The 13,376-nt window shown below is 38.0% G+C and overlaps 1 protein-coding gene across 1 annotated transcript in view; it reads right to left on the reverse strand.

Annotated features, from left to right (window-relative positions):
• Positions 1-976: 976 nt before the first annotated feature.
• The window catches only part of LOC109415050 (thioester-containing protein 1 allele S3-like), a 49,700-nt gene continuing 37,300 nt past the window's right edge, over positions 977-13,376 (reverse strand). The window contains exons 11-13 of the mRNA XM_029877332.2: positions 1,986-3,247; positions 1,773-1,926; positions 977-1,711 (exon numbers count right to left, since the gene is read on the reverse strand). Coding sequence (XP_029733192.2) covers positions 1,665-1,711; positions 1,773-1,926; positions 1,986-3,247 — 1,463 coding nt within the window. The 3' untranslated portion in view covers positions 977-1,664. The remainder of the gene's footprint in view (positions 1,712-1,772; positions 1,927-1,985; positions 3,248-13,376) is intronic.

A 13,376-nucleotide genomic window follows, 5' to 3' on the forward strand; every position in this document is an offset into this window, starting at 1 on the left:
AAATATACACCGCTGTATATTTGGTATTTGAAATTCCAAATTTACTGTCAATGTCATTCCAATCGAGTAGGATACCTGTCAAATGCGCTTTAAGGTTGAAGGATTCGTCATTGACATAATCGTCATCATTGAAAGTTCGAAAGCAGTTTTCTCATTCTAAACTGAAATTTCTGCAGTGAAAATAAGTTCACTGTTCTCCAATCTTCAGCCGCAATACAGTGAATACATTTTCACTGCGGAAATTTCAGCTTTGTACGAGAAAACTGCTTTCGAATTTTCAATGATGACGATTATTTCAATGACGAATCCTTCAACTTTAAAGGCATTGCTCGGCAGCATCATCGTCATGATACAGGAATCATCATTACCAGCAACAATCGCCAGATTTCGAGTCTTTAGCATATAGTGATTTTACTCTGGCCGTTATTTTTGCTGAATAGATACACGTTTACTTCATCTGTGAGCCCCAAATTCTTTATTATGCGTTAAAAATTAGTCCTACGTCAACATTGCGGTTATGTCTCAGACATTACACACTCCTAGTTTTTGGTAGGAAAACCGCTCCCATGCCGCAAATTTTTGTGTTTGCACAACGATTTCTCCCGTAAAAAAAGGTAGGTAATAGAATCATATTAACTAAACATTGCGCATTAACATCAAAGTCTTTAATAATTTCAGGGGAAATTCGACACTCGGTCTAATCATGATTTGGATCACGGCTCACGGGCGATGGGCTCAGTCCGGAAAGACGACAATGGATCATCCTTTCTTGCTTGACATCGTTGGGCCTCGCGTTTGGCCATTTGTACAGCGACGGAACTTGGCATTATTCTCGGTATTATGTATTATAAAGCAAATAATTTACACCACGTGCATGTTATGTTTATTAATTTTTGTATTCCGCAAAGGAAATAAATAATACAATTGAATGAACATGCCTCTCGTTTCTCTGATCGTACGTCCTTTCAAATTTTTCTGTATAAAATCAAAACCATATTTAATTTCATTACAATTTCAATCTTGTTTCATTTACTCGACGAATGAAACACATTCGATACGAACAAGATCTTCAGCCGGATTTCAATGTCGTTGTCGTACTGACATCGAATGACAAGCATACGCTTGCTCACCATCCAATCGAATCGAAGCGTATGCTCGTCATCCGATTTTCGACTTATTTTCGTTAAGGGGCGCGACCGTATCAGTTGTCATATTCTTAAAGGATGGGGTGTTGGTTCAGTGTGGAGAGTGGCAGCCACAAACCGAGTATTGTGGCGTTACTATTGTTGATTATGTCCTATTATGTCTTGTCTTAAATGTGATGTTGAGCAAAACAATGTATGTAACTAAGGCCGTGGCGTTATTAAACCGGGTTTAGTGGTTAAGCAAAGGTGAAGAAATGTAAGAACAAGTTGATCCTGATTTATACCTGCTTTTTGTTGTTTTTGCTAAGATTGGTCCATTTTTTAAGCACTGGAGAAGAAATCAATTATTTAGCAAGGTGTTAGGGAGTCAAACATATCTTTGCTCGTAGTGCTACATTCAATTATTTCTATTCTTTATTAAGGCATACAGTTTCGTTCGAGTTATCAAATTAAGTCCTCCTTTCGATAAGCTCTAAAGTGACCCTGGTCAATGATAGCTAACAATTCGTCGATTTGTAGTCATCCTTCTTGGGCCACGTCTTCGTACGATTTTATTGCGTGCTTACCTGCAACAGTAATACAATTTGAATTAATACCCGAACACTTATCGTGTTGACGCAATCCTACTCATATCATTGGTGTCATACACAACTACGTAGGACGGTCGGTGCAATGCGGTCTGATACTTCCGGTGTGCCGTAACTTCGAAGCACTCTTGCTCTGTACTCACTTCATTGTAGTACACAAACATGGCGGTGTTGTTGAAGACTCGATCGGTTTTCTACGGATAGATAGCAGCATGTAGTTTACAGTAGGAGGAAGGCCAAACATGGGACGTACTTTAACACGACGATCATGATCTTTGAGTGCGTTCTCGTTCACTACAAATCCACCCGGAAGGAAAACCTCCACTAGGACAACTCCAGAAGTTACATAATCATCTATCTGTGTCTCTATGTAGCTCAAGCACACTTGCAGGTTTTGAATCTTGGAAGTGCTGGTATCGAGTACCTTTACATCCAGGTTAAATGAAGCCCTTTGTTTTTGGATGTTCAATTCGTATTGATAATGCACTTGAAGGAAACCAATACCGATACCTTCGATTTCAATTTCAAGCTTGCGTACGTCATTAGGTAAATCGTATAAATTGGGTATTAGAGCGTTCGAATGCTCCACTGTGAATTGTGCAAGCATATGGTCACTTTTCAAGCGAACCGTGTAATATGTTTCTCTCCTATCTAGATACACAGCTATTTTTCCAAGTGCTTTCAGTGCCGCAAAAGAGCTGGGAACGCCGGAAAACGCTCCAGTAGAGTATCGTTCCTTCAACCAATTCATGACCTGAATAGCATCATAGTGCATATTCTGTGCTAGAAAAGACAAAAGGGCGTATCCAGTAATTTCCACTTGTAACTCTCCCTCCCAGTAGAGTTTTTCGCCCTCTTTATGGGATTCTTCGACCAATTTATTTAAATAGTCCTGTCGTTTAGCATGCCCCGTCAAAGATAGAGCATAAGTGGCCAATGCTATGTCATATGTGTTTGTGAGTGAATGAAAGTTTTTAGCCAAACAGTTTGTTGCTTTCTCCACGAGTTCACCAAATTGGATAGCGGTTACATTATTCTCCTGGATGGCAGCAACTACGAACGCCGTGAGGGCAAAGGAAGATGAATTATTCTGGATAGGCTCGTAGATAATTTCTCCAACTTCTTCAAAGCATCCGTTTTGTTTTTGTTTTTCTTTTACCCAAGAAAAAGCATCTGTGATTATGGTTTGGTCAATTTCAATATGTTTGGTTGCCATGCTTAAAGCATTGGCAACTAGTGCCGTCAGAAAGATGCTTGGTTTCTTCTGTGGTAGATCCAATTGGCCAAATGCTCCGTTGGGATGTCTGTACTTCAGTTGTTTTGTGTATCCAGTGGATAGATAGTGTATGGCTTCTTGTTCTACGAGAGGATCCTTTCTGATTGTTTCCTTGATGTAATCCAGGACAACTACGTTGGGAATAATTGCCAAAAGATTTGAACTCGCGGTATCAGTTGGGATTGCGAATAAACTGCTCAAATTCTGTGCCATGTTTGTCATAAACGAAGCTGAAACAACTAAAACAATATTGCTTAGTTTTACACTGAATATTAAGGTATTTGCACAAAAGTTCACGCGGCCTATTGCTTAAGGAAACGACGCGCCGCGATTTTTGCTCACTTTCACTTGATTTTTATTTTTATGCATCCTCAAGCGCGGTGTGTCATTGGAACACAGCAAGGCCGCGTGAAATTTTGTATTCTCAAAATTTGACATTACTGACGTGACGAACTAACGTATTCTCGGCCGTTTTTCTTTTCGTCAAGGGTTTTTTTTTGAAACCGATTGCAGGGCTGTTACAGATGGCGCGGATTTTGCGTTTTTCACGGTTTTTGCGTTTCGCGCGGATTTCGCGCGTTTTTGCTAATTTCGGCGCGGATTTTGCGGAAATGGTTTTCAAATGCACTTACCGTCAAACGGGATTACTTGCAACACGATGACATACACTAAATGTGAATCATTTTCTAATAATAATGAAAACTAGTATGCCCTACTATTTCGGTTATAGCGATTATGTGTATCAAAGATCGATTTAGTATAAAAATTAGCTTTGAGTCTTTGTTTATGGTTTAGTTATACTGTTAAAACGGATTGCTCATTTTATGCCATAAAAAACTAGGGGTGGGTAATGTCTGAGACATAACCGCAATGTTGACGTAGGACAAAGGCTGGAATGAGGTTCCGACTTTTATATATTAAAATGGGCCCTTTAATTTGAAGTCTTAAATCAGCTGATTTTTCGTGTCATTGTTGTCCGACCTTCGTAAATAAATGCATAACGGATTTATCACATAAAAGGCCTACACAATGTATGCTGGCAAAATTCAATTCGGCGGAGTGATGTGTTGATTAAAGTTGTTACCTATGTGATCCATTTCACTGAACGCATTCATAAGATGTTTATTAGTTAAACCTTCCGTAACTCGCGCGGTTGGCCATCACTTGAGGGTTGAGTATTATTTTATTTTGAAGATATATGTTCAACCGTTATTTGAAAGAATTTTCATCGAAAGGAAAGAATGATTATAATATTGAAAGGCGTTAAGCCATAGCTTCCCAAACATCATATTGCGATCGCAACAATCATTAAAATAACTAAAATTGCCGCTATGAAATGAACAGATGGCGCAACCGTCGCCATGTGTATTTGACACAACTCAATTGCTGTTAACGAAATTTTAGATAATTTTGATTGCAGTTTCATGAAATATTCTAGATTTAACAATACGTTGTATAGTTACGCGAACAACAATTAGAGGCCGGCTATACTGTTGCTAAGTTTTCAGTCTGTCGCTTTTAATTATCCGATTCATAACTCTGGAGGAATAATTTTCACTGGTCCTGAAAAGGACCTTTTAAATAACAGGAGATTTCGGCAAGACAATTGAAAATTATCCGCACTGAATGCTGGAAGCCATCGAAAACTGCCATCGCTTACTGCCGTGGATGAGATACCTGGTTCTATCAGCTAAATAGCCGAGTCATCGCAGGATTGGTGCGCAGCTGCGGAGGTGACATCCGTTCCCTTTGACTGATCCAACGAAAATGACGGAAGAAAACAGAGGTCACTGCTTTTATTCCCCTTGATTAGTAGATTAGGCTCCTCCCATTTGGCTGGCTTTCCAGTTTATTTTGTTTGCATGACCCGCCCCGAATGCTCCAGACGCATCAAGCAACTAACCAACCGAGAAATGAGCAAATTTTCATTGAACGGATTGGATAATTTCGATTCACCACCAGCGGGTAACCAAACGATCAAGCGCAAACCGACATTCGGTTCTTCAGATTTGTGCTCTAGAAAATTCTAGGTGTGGCTTCGTCATATATTCACCTTCGAACATTTTCGAAAAATGTTTAAACTTAATTTTATTTAAACAATGTTTCACGCAAAATAGTTCGGATAGAATAATGCGTTGTAAAATTCCGGGTGGAACCATTAGGCCATTAGTGACCGGCTTCATCATTATTGCTGGGCCACCAAGTATTCAATCTTTCACTTCTCAATTGCACCACACTTTTCTCGTTCGATGGAATGAAATTAGCTGATTCACAAACTCTTAAGGAATAATTAACGGTGGTCCTGAACAAGACCGTTTGATTAATTGACGATTTTAGGAACGAAATGGCATGAATTCACCATGTCACGCAATGCGTGTTGGTTTTCTCCGTGCTGAATGATAAACGCCACCGAAAACTGGACCGCCGTGGATTACAATAATGACCAGTTTCACTATTGCTGGCAACGATGCTCTGTCTTTTGCTTTTTGGTTGCACTACTACATCTCGATCGATGTTGGAAATTATCCAAAACTCTTGAGGAATCATTTTCGATGGTCCTGAAAAGGACCGGTTTGAATAATGGACGATTTTGATGCATTCACCATGCCATGCAATGCGTGTTGGTTTTCGCTGCGGAGTGCGGAGAATGCTGGACGCCGTCGAAAATTGGCCCACCGCCGCTGCCATGGATGCGATTCCAAGTGCTATCATCAGCACGATAGCCGAGAGTAGTCGCTGGGTTGTTGTGCTGCTGCCTTGCTGGAGGTGACATCCACCTCCAACCTCCTTGACTGATCCAACGAAAATGACGAAAGAAAACAGAGAACACTGCTTTTATACCCCTAGATTGGCAGATGAAGCTCCTCCCATTCGGCTGGCTTTTCAGTTAATTTCGTTTGCATGACCCGCCCCTTATGCTCCAGACGCATCAAACGATTAATCAACCGAGAAATGAGAAAATTTCCATTGAACGGATAATGTAACCAAAATATTAGATGATTTAGATCATTTTAATTTGGAAAATGAATTGAAACATTTTCACGCAAAATGGTCCGGATATGATAATGCGTTGCCAAAGTCCGGGTGGAACAATTAGACGTCATAATTGTTGCTGGCTGAGTCACCAAGCATTCAAAATCATTCACTTTTCGGCTGTACTACTTACACTTTTCCCGTTCGTTGGAATGGAATTATTCGATTCACAGCTCTTGAAAAATCATTTTCGATGGTCCTTAAAAGGACCGTTTGGATAATGAATAATTTTAGGAAGAAAATTAAATGAATTCACTATGCCACTATGCGTGTTTGTTTTCTCCGCACTAAATGCTGAACGCCACCGAAAACTGGCCCGCCGCTTGCTGCCGCGCATGCGATTAATGACCGGCTTTGCTTTTACTGAGAAACGCCGCTCTGTCCTTGCATTGCACTACACCTTTCTCGATCGAGGGTGGAAATTCATCCAATTAACTCTTGAGAAATCTTTTTCGATGGCTCTGAAAAGAACCGTTTGAATAATGGACGATTTTGATGAATTTACAATGCCACGCAATTCGTGTTGGTTTTCTCCGCGCTCAACGCTAGACGCAATCGAAAACTGGCCCGCCGCTTGCTGTTGTGAATGAGATTCCTGGTGCTATCAGTACGATAGCCAAGTGTCGTCGCTGAGTCGATGTGCCGCTGCCCAGCTCGAGGTGTCACCTCGACGGTGGTCGAAATGGAACTGACGATCAGCTCTCGCATGATCGCATTCCTTCCTGCATCGTAGTTGCCCCCACGATGCGCACCAATCAGAGAGCGTTGGTATACTGAACGAGAAAATTTGTCCGCTACCCATATTTATAGATTTCAGCGATTTCAATGTCTAACTTTAAAACAACTTTTTAACTATTTATCAATGATTTTTAGGTTCACCGAATATTACAAATTGAACGCGGGAGTTTCATCTCTCGGATAACGGGATTTGTTTATCATTTCGTTCAGTGGGAAAGGTACTGTGAGCGTTTAAAATCTTTCACTCAAACGTAACGCTCTTGGTTTCATAAATTTTGAAATGACACCGGGTATAGAAAACAGAGACGTAGTCCTACGTCAAAACAAGTATGAAAATCGTGCTTGACCTCTCCCTTATGGTAAGTGCGATAAGTCTGATGACCCTGCTTGCAGTTAGGGTACCTAATAGTAAACTTATCTAAACGATAAAAGTTTGATAAACTTATCGAATAAGTAATGCAAAAAATCATTGTTATATTCGACAACCACTATGGGGTAACTTGCAACAGTTGAATTTGACGAAACCTTCTATTATTTATCTTCATTTCACGATATATTTGACAGAAATAACCGAAATGGATCATTTATTGATTACGTAACTCGTTCAGTTTCAAATGACAATTTATTTTTTTTTTGCACGTGACCTTCAAACAATGTGAGGAAATACCACATTTTGAAGTTTCATTCATGTTTCATCATGTTAAAAGTTCAATTTTTGTTCATGAACGCTGTAAAGCAATCACCAACATCAATTCTGAACCTAGATGGAGTAAATTATTTCAGTTTAATACCCATATTAGCGAGTTTGACATTTACAAAGTAGAATAGGTGTGTTTTAATCATGTTAATTTAGCTGAAATTGTCAAACACCACTTCAAACTGAAGGCTACTTGAAGATGACTCACTCTACCTTTTCAAGAAATGACAATAATCATTGTTGACATTTTGTAATGAGTGCTAAGTCACGAGAATCATATACATTTTGTGTTTGAGGGACGTGAGACCTGTTGCTAAAAGATATACTCTCGCTTGCAATAACTATCAATCCTTTCGTGAAAAATTATATGTCAATTGGTTAGTGTACATCTTTTCATGGTATGTTTCATGCATAGCATCAAAAATTTACAATACAACTAAAAACTAGAATGTTAGTGCTGCTTAATGATAGCTAACTTAGCTTCATGTCCTATGTTGCAAGTTACCCCACAGATGGGGAAACTTGCAACAATCATGTATTTCGCACCTCCTGATTAGGTGGCAACGTATTTTGGTAAACCAAGTGCTGCATAGTAATCTACTCGGGGTAATTAGCGTACACGATGCTTCACAGGATGTTTCAAATGTTTAGATTTTCAATGATATTGCTTCAAAGTCGAAAAGTGTCTCAAGTTACCCCATTTGACGGTACATCAAACATTTAGACAAGTAGCTCAACGAAACCAGAAAAAAAGGCTTTTAAATTAGTGTTATGGAATGTTGTGCTTAATTAAAATCAATGTTAATAGTCCCTAGCTTGGAGTGCTAAAGTTACACTGCAATAAACACATTTGTTAAACTGAGAAGATCCTCTACTGAATTTCTTAGTCAAAATATTGAGTCTTAATTGATTTCTGTCTTAACCCCGAAATCAATGTTTGGCTAAAATTTTGGATAGAATGGCTAGATTTCTGAAATAGTTGTTTCTTGGTGCTTCTTTTTTATGGAATTTGCAAAGAGATGTCTACCGGAAGTGTTAGAGAAACGTTTTGTTGAGTTTTGTAGTTAAATTTAACAGAATCTTGTAAAGAAAATCATTGGTTTTGTAGACTGTGTGTGTCGTAAGAAATCAAAATAAAAAAGTACAGGTAAGACGTCCTGGAGCTTTTTATGATTACATTCTTAGATAATTCCATGGGAAAGACTTTAAAAACTCTGGATAGAATAAATATTATTCATTAGAAATTTCTAGCGATTTTTTAAACATGCAAGAATTGCTTGGTTCATTATGGATCAGTTTCAAACTGACGGAATTGACGAAATTCCAGAATCAGTTATTACTACTTGCGAAACAATTTGTCTTGCTAAAACTATGATTTCCGATCGGAGCACCTGTTGTGAGGGGTACAGTTATCCAAGGGTTTCCTGGTAGATTTTTTTTCTGCAAAATACTCGAAAAAAATGTTGAAGCTTTCGAAACCCTTAAAATAAGAACATTTTGCTGAAATATCCATCCAATCCTAATTTCCAAGGGTGTGGTGTGACCAGAAACTCTTATCATAAATGATCCAATGAATTTATACTTTTTCAAGTATCTCTTGCTTAATGTTCAGAACATTGTATAAACATCGCCCAAAGGAATAAAATTTAGTGGTGACTGGTGATTCAATCAGAAATTTCACCAGTATTACTCCATTTGTTTCTGCAAAAAGTAATCCTTGAATTTCTTTAAAAGTTTTTCAAAATTCTCAAATAATCTTTTGGGATTTCAGGATTTTACTCATATGATTATTTCAAAAGTTCAAAAGCTGCCTTTTTATCGTAAAATAGTTGCACTGGTTGATAAGCAATCAAACAATTATTGATCCAAAACTTATTACTGTATTGCAATTAAAACAACAAGCCTGTTCGCAATATGTTTAAACTTTTGTTTGAAGTAGAAGTGCTTATACTAAGTCATGGATTAGTAATTAAAAATCAACTTATTAATCACTCTTAAAAAAATAGGGATTTACATGTGCCGTACTGCCTATGATCGCTTATCAGTCCCATATTTGCTGGGTTTCCTATTCATATGGGACAGTTATGCGATCATAGGCAGCGTTAACCATCAACGTACGTATGTAAACATTTCATGACTGAATGGCAAATTTGACTCAATTTTACATCCATCATGTATGTTTGAGTATGTTCTGATCAGATAGGTAGAAACAGTTTTACATTTATCGTCTTTCTCACAACTCGGTGATATAGCCGAGAGGTATAGTACATGCCCCTCAATCAGCGGACCAGAGTTCGAATCCAGTTCATTATTTTACTTACATATGTTTTATTTCTCGCTTCGGCTCTAGCGATTGCTAGCTCGACTTTATTTGTAATAAAAGACGTAAATTTGTGTCAAACGAGCCGCTCCTTTTATGTGCATCCAAGTGAACTTAAATTTACATGTCGAGTCAAGTACAAGACACTGAAGACGACCTTACAGTTGAGGTCGAAATACGTATCTGTCAAAGGATGCAAATTCTTAGTGGAATTCAAAGGAACCGTACTTAACCCGATTTTCTTTTATTTACAGATATTCCCCTAACAAGCCCAGGTTAATCATCATTAAATTTACATGTTTTTGCCTTTCTCGTACACCAAGGTGTACCGAAAGGCTATATGTTCACTCCAAAAACGAAAATTTGCTAGAGCCCCCGGAGGGGTCAAGTGTTATATACCAATCGACTCAGCTCGACGAGTTAAGATGATGTCTGTGTGTATGTATGTGTGTGTGTATGTATGTGTGTGCGTGTGTATGTGTGTGTGTGTACAAAAAGGTCACCTCATTTTTAGATAGTAAATATGAACCGATTTCAACGACCGATGGTTCATTCGACGGGGTACATTGTCCCATTGTTTCCTATTGAAAATGGTTCAGATCGGTCCAGCCGTTCCGGAGTTATGGCCATTTAGGTGTTCCGGACCGGTAGCCCAGGAAGAGGCCAGATATGAAAATGCAACAAACCCATGCATGCGACCCATCAAACCACGGCATTTTCGATTATCTGATGAACGGGATGAAGGAAAATAGTCTCTGACTATATCTGAACCGGTAGTGTTCCGGAACCGGTTCCGGGTGTCCCGCCGGAAGTGGCCAAATAAGAAAGTGAACATAACCCATGCATGCGACACGTCAAATAGCGGATTTTTCGATAACCAGTTGAATGGTAAGCAGGAAAATAGTTTCAGACCATGTTTGAACCGGTAGTGTTCCGGAACCGGTTCCGGATGTCCTGCTGGAAGTGGCCAATTCAAAATGTGTACCAAACCCAGGCATGCGACACATCAAAGAGCGGCTTTTCGATAACCAGATGAACGGTAAGCAGGAAAATAGTTTCAAACCTCGTTTAAACCGGTAGTGTTCCGGAACCGGTTCCGGATGTCCTGCCGGAATTGGGCAATTAAAAAAGTGAACCAAACCCAGGCATGTGACGCGTCAAACAGCGGCTTTTTCGATAACCAAATGAACGGTAAGCAGGAAAATAGTTTCAGACTATATCTGAACCGGTTGTGTTCCGGAACCGGTTCCAGCTGTCCCGCTGGAAGTGGTCAATTAAAAAAGTGAACCAAGCCCATGCATGTGACACATGGAAGAGCGGGGTTTTTCGATAACCAGATGAACGGTAAGCAAGAAAACAGTCTCATACCGTATCTAAACCGGTTGTGTTCCGGAACCGTTAAAAAACTAAACCAACCCCATGCATGCGAAACATCAAATCATCAAAAATGTTCGTTAACCAGTTACACGGGCAGCAAAAAAATAGTCTCTGACCACACTTAAGATTACCGGCAGTGTTGCAGAATCAGGGTTGGATCCATTGCTGAAATTACGCAGGTGAACAAATTCGATGCAAGCGATTAATATGTGTTAAAGAACAAAATCTTGATAAAAATTTAAGCGATCTTGTCAAATTACCGTAATCCGGGGTCAAATTGATCACTTTGAAACAACTTTTGCAGATAACATGATTGCCTGTTCAAATATTGCCATAAGAATATCTGTTAAACCAGTACCCTGTGGATCTCCATGGAACCATGTGACAGAATTTTGTTCAACAAATTAAAACTTTGAGTTAAATAACTCCAAATATCAAAATATTGGAAAAGCCGCTTTGGGGCGAAATTGATCAGTTTACAATTAAGCATCGGTTGAAATTGAAAATTTACTTCTCCGCTTAATTTTGCTCTTCTAAAACCGAATAACGCGTCTAAAATCTTACAACTTGTAAAATTAATACTTTAAATTCAAAATTAAATTTTGAAATATCCCTTCAAACGCCTAAAGGTAGGCAATTTCACATGAAATAAATGAATTTTATCACAATAAATGACTATTTCCTCATAAAATGAACTTTTTATAACTATTTCATGCTCTGATTAGCTGCATAACATCCCAACCAAGGCTCCACAAAAATGTTAAAAAAGAGAATCTACGGGAAGTCTTATAAGCAATTGATTGTTTTGTAGCAATGATTTCAGCTAAATGAAAAATACATTGCAAATTCCTTGAAAAAATTACGCAAAACTAACTTTTTTCTTAAAAATTAAAAGTCTACACTCATCTCTAGACATCTACGAATCAGATGACGTAAAAAGTTTAAGATCATTACGACGCTTAAGAGTTCCTAGTATGAAATTACAATGCACAATGGGTCCAGAGCCGTGTTTACGAAGACAAAAATGTTTGTGCTTAAACCATAAATTTTAGATACATGGTGTCTTTGGGAAACTTTCTTCTTATTTTTCGACCTTTTTTCTCATTATTGTGAAATTAGGGTGGTCCCTCTAGTTTCGCTGATCCAAACATCTGCTTTTTAATAGTTTTATGTACGTTCACAAAATGTTCTACAAAGTTGTTAAAGAACATATTTGGAGCAAGTTTGCCGAAGAAACCATTATTCTATCTCTTATGATTCCTAACTTATATTTTTTTAAAAGATTCATGTTAGGGTGATCCATGAATTTCAGTTTTCCTGAAATAACTTTTCATGCGTTCGTTTCTCGTGAATACTTTGTTCCGAGCACTTTTAGAGCTATCAACGACGCATATTTTTTCCAAAGAGCTCAAAGTTCTATCCTTCATAGTTAAAAAGATATTGGCATTTTTCTTCGAAAAATCACTTTTTTTCAAAATGTCATATCTCAAAAAGGAGCATATGGATTTTCAATATCCCGGTTGCATTGGAAAGATCGTACTCTGTTCTATTTATGGTGAAAAAACTGTAGGTACCTTTTTTGTTTAAAGCTTTTTATTGAATTTTGAAAATACGATTTTTTTCATGGAAAAGCAGTTGTAACTTTGAAAATCGATGAGATACAAACTTGGCGTCTTCGACAAAATTATGAGTTTTTGGCTGCTATAAAAGTGCCCAGAACAAAGTATTGCGAAAAAATCAACACATAAAATTATATTGAGTAAAAACAGATTTTCATATGGAAAGCGGAACAATTTCAGCAAACTCTACTAGTCTTTGTTAGATAGATCAAAGTAACCATGTCGAAAATGTTTAAATTTGCTTATAATCTATAATTCGTCAATGAACTCAACTTAAAATGTGACTTTGAGCTGATTTCCATCAATTTAATTTCAATTTCATCACTTCAATGTATGGATAGTGAAATTGTAAATCACTAGTATATGTTTATGTTAACGTAAAAGCCTATCAAAGTTACATGATTTACAATATCTTATCACCATTGTGCCTAAATGGGGATGACAGTACAAATAAACATTGGTTCTACAATGAAATGGATGACCATTTACCAAGCTACTTTGATCTATCTAACAAAGACGAGTTGAATTTGCTTGAAATGTGTCATTTTTCATATGAAAATCTGTTTTTACTCAATATAATTTTA

This window comes from Aedes albopictus, chromosome 3, assembly GCF_035046485.1.
Source record: "Aedes albopictus strain Foshan chromosome 3, AalbF5, whole genome shotgun sequence".
Classification (NCBI taxonomy): Eukaryota; Metazoa; Arthropoda; class Insecta; order Diptera; family Culicidae; genus Aedes; species Aedes albopictus.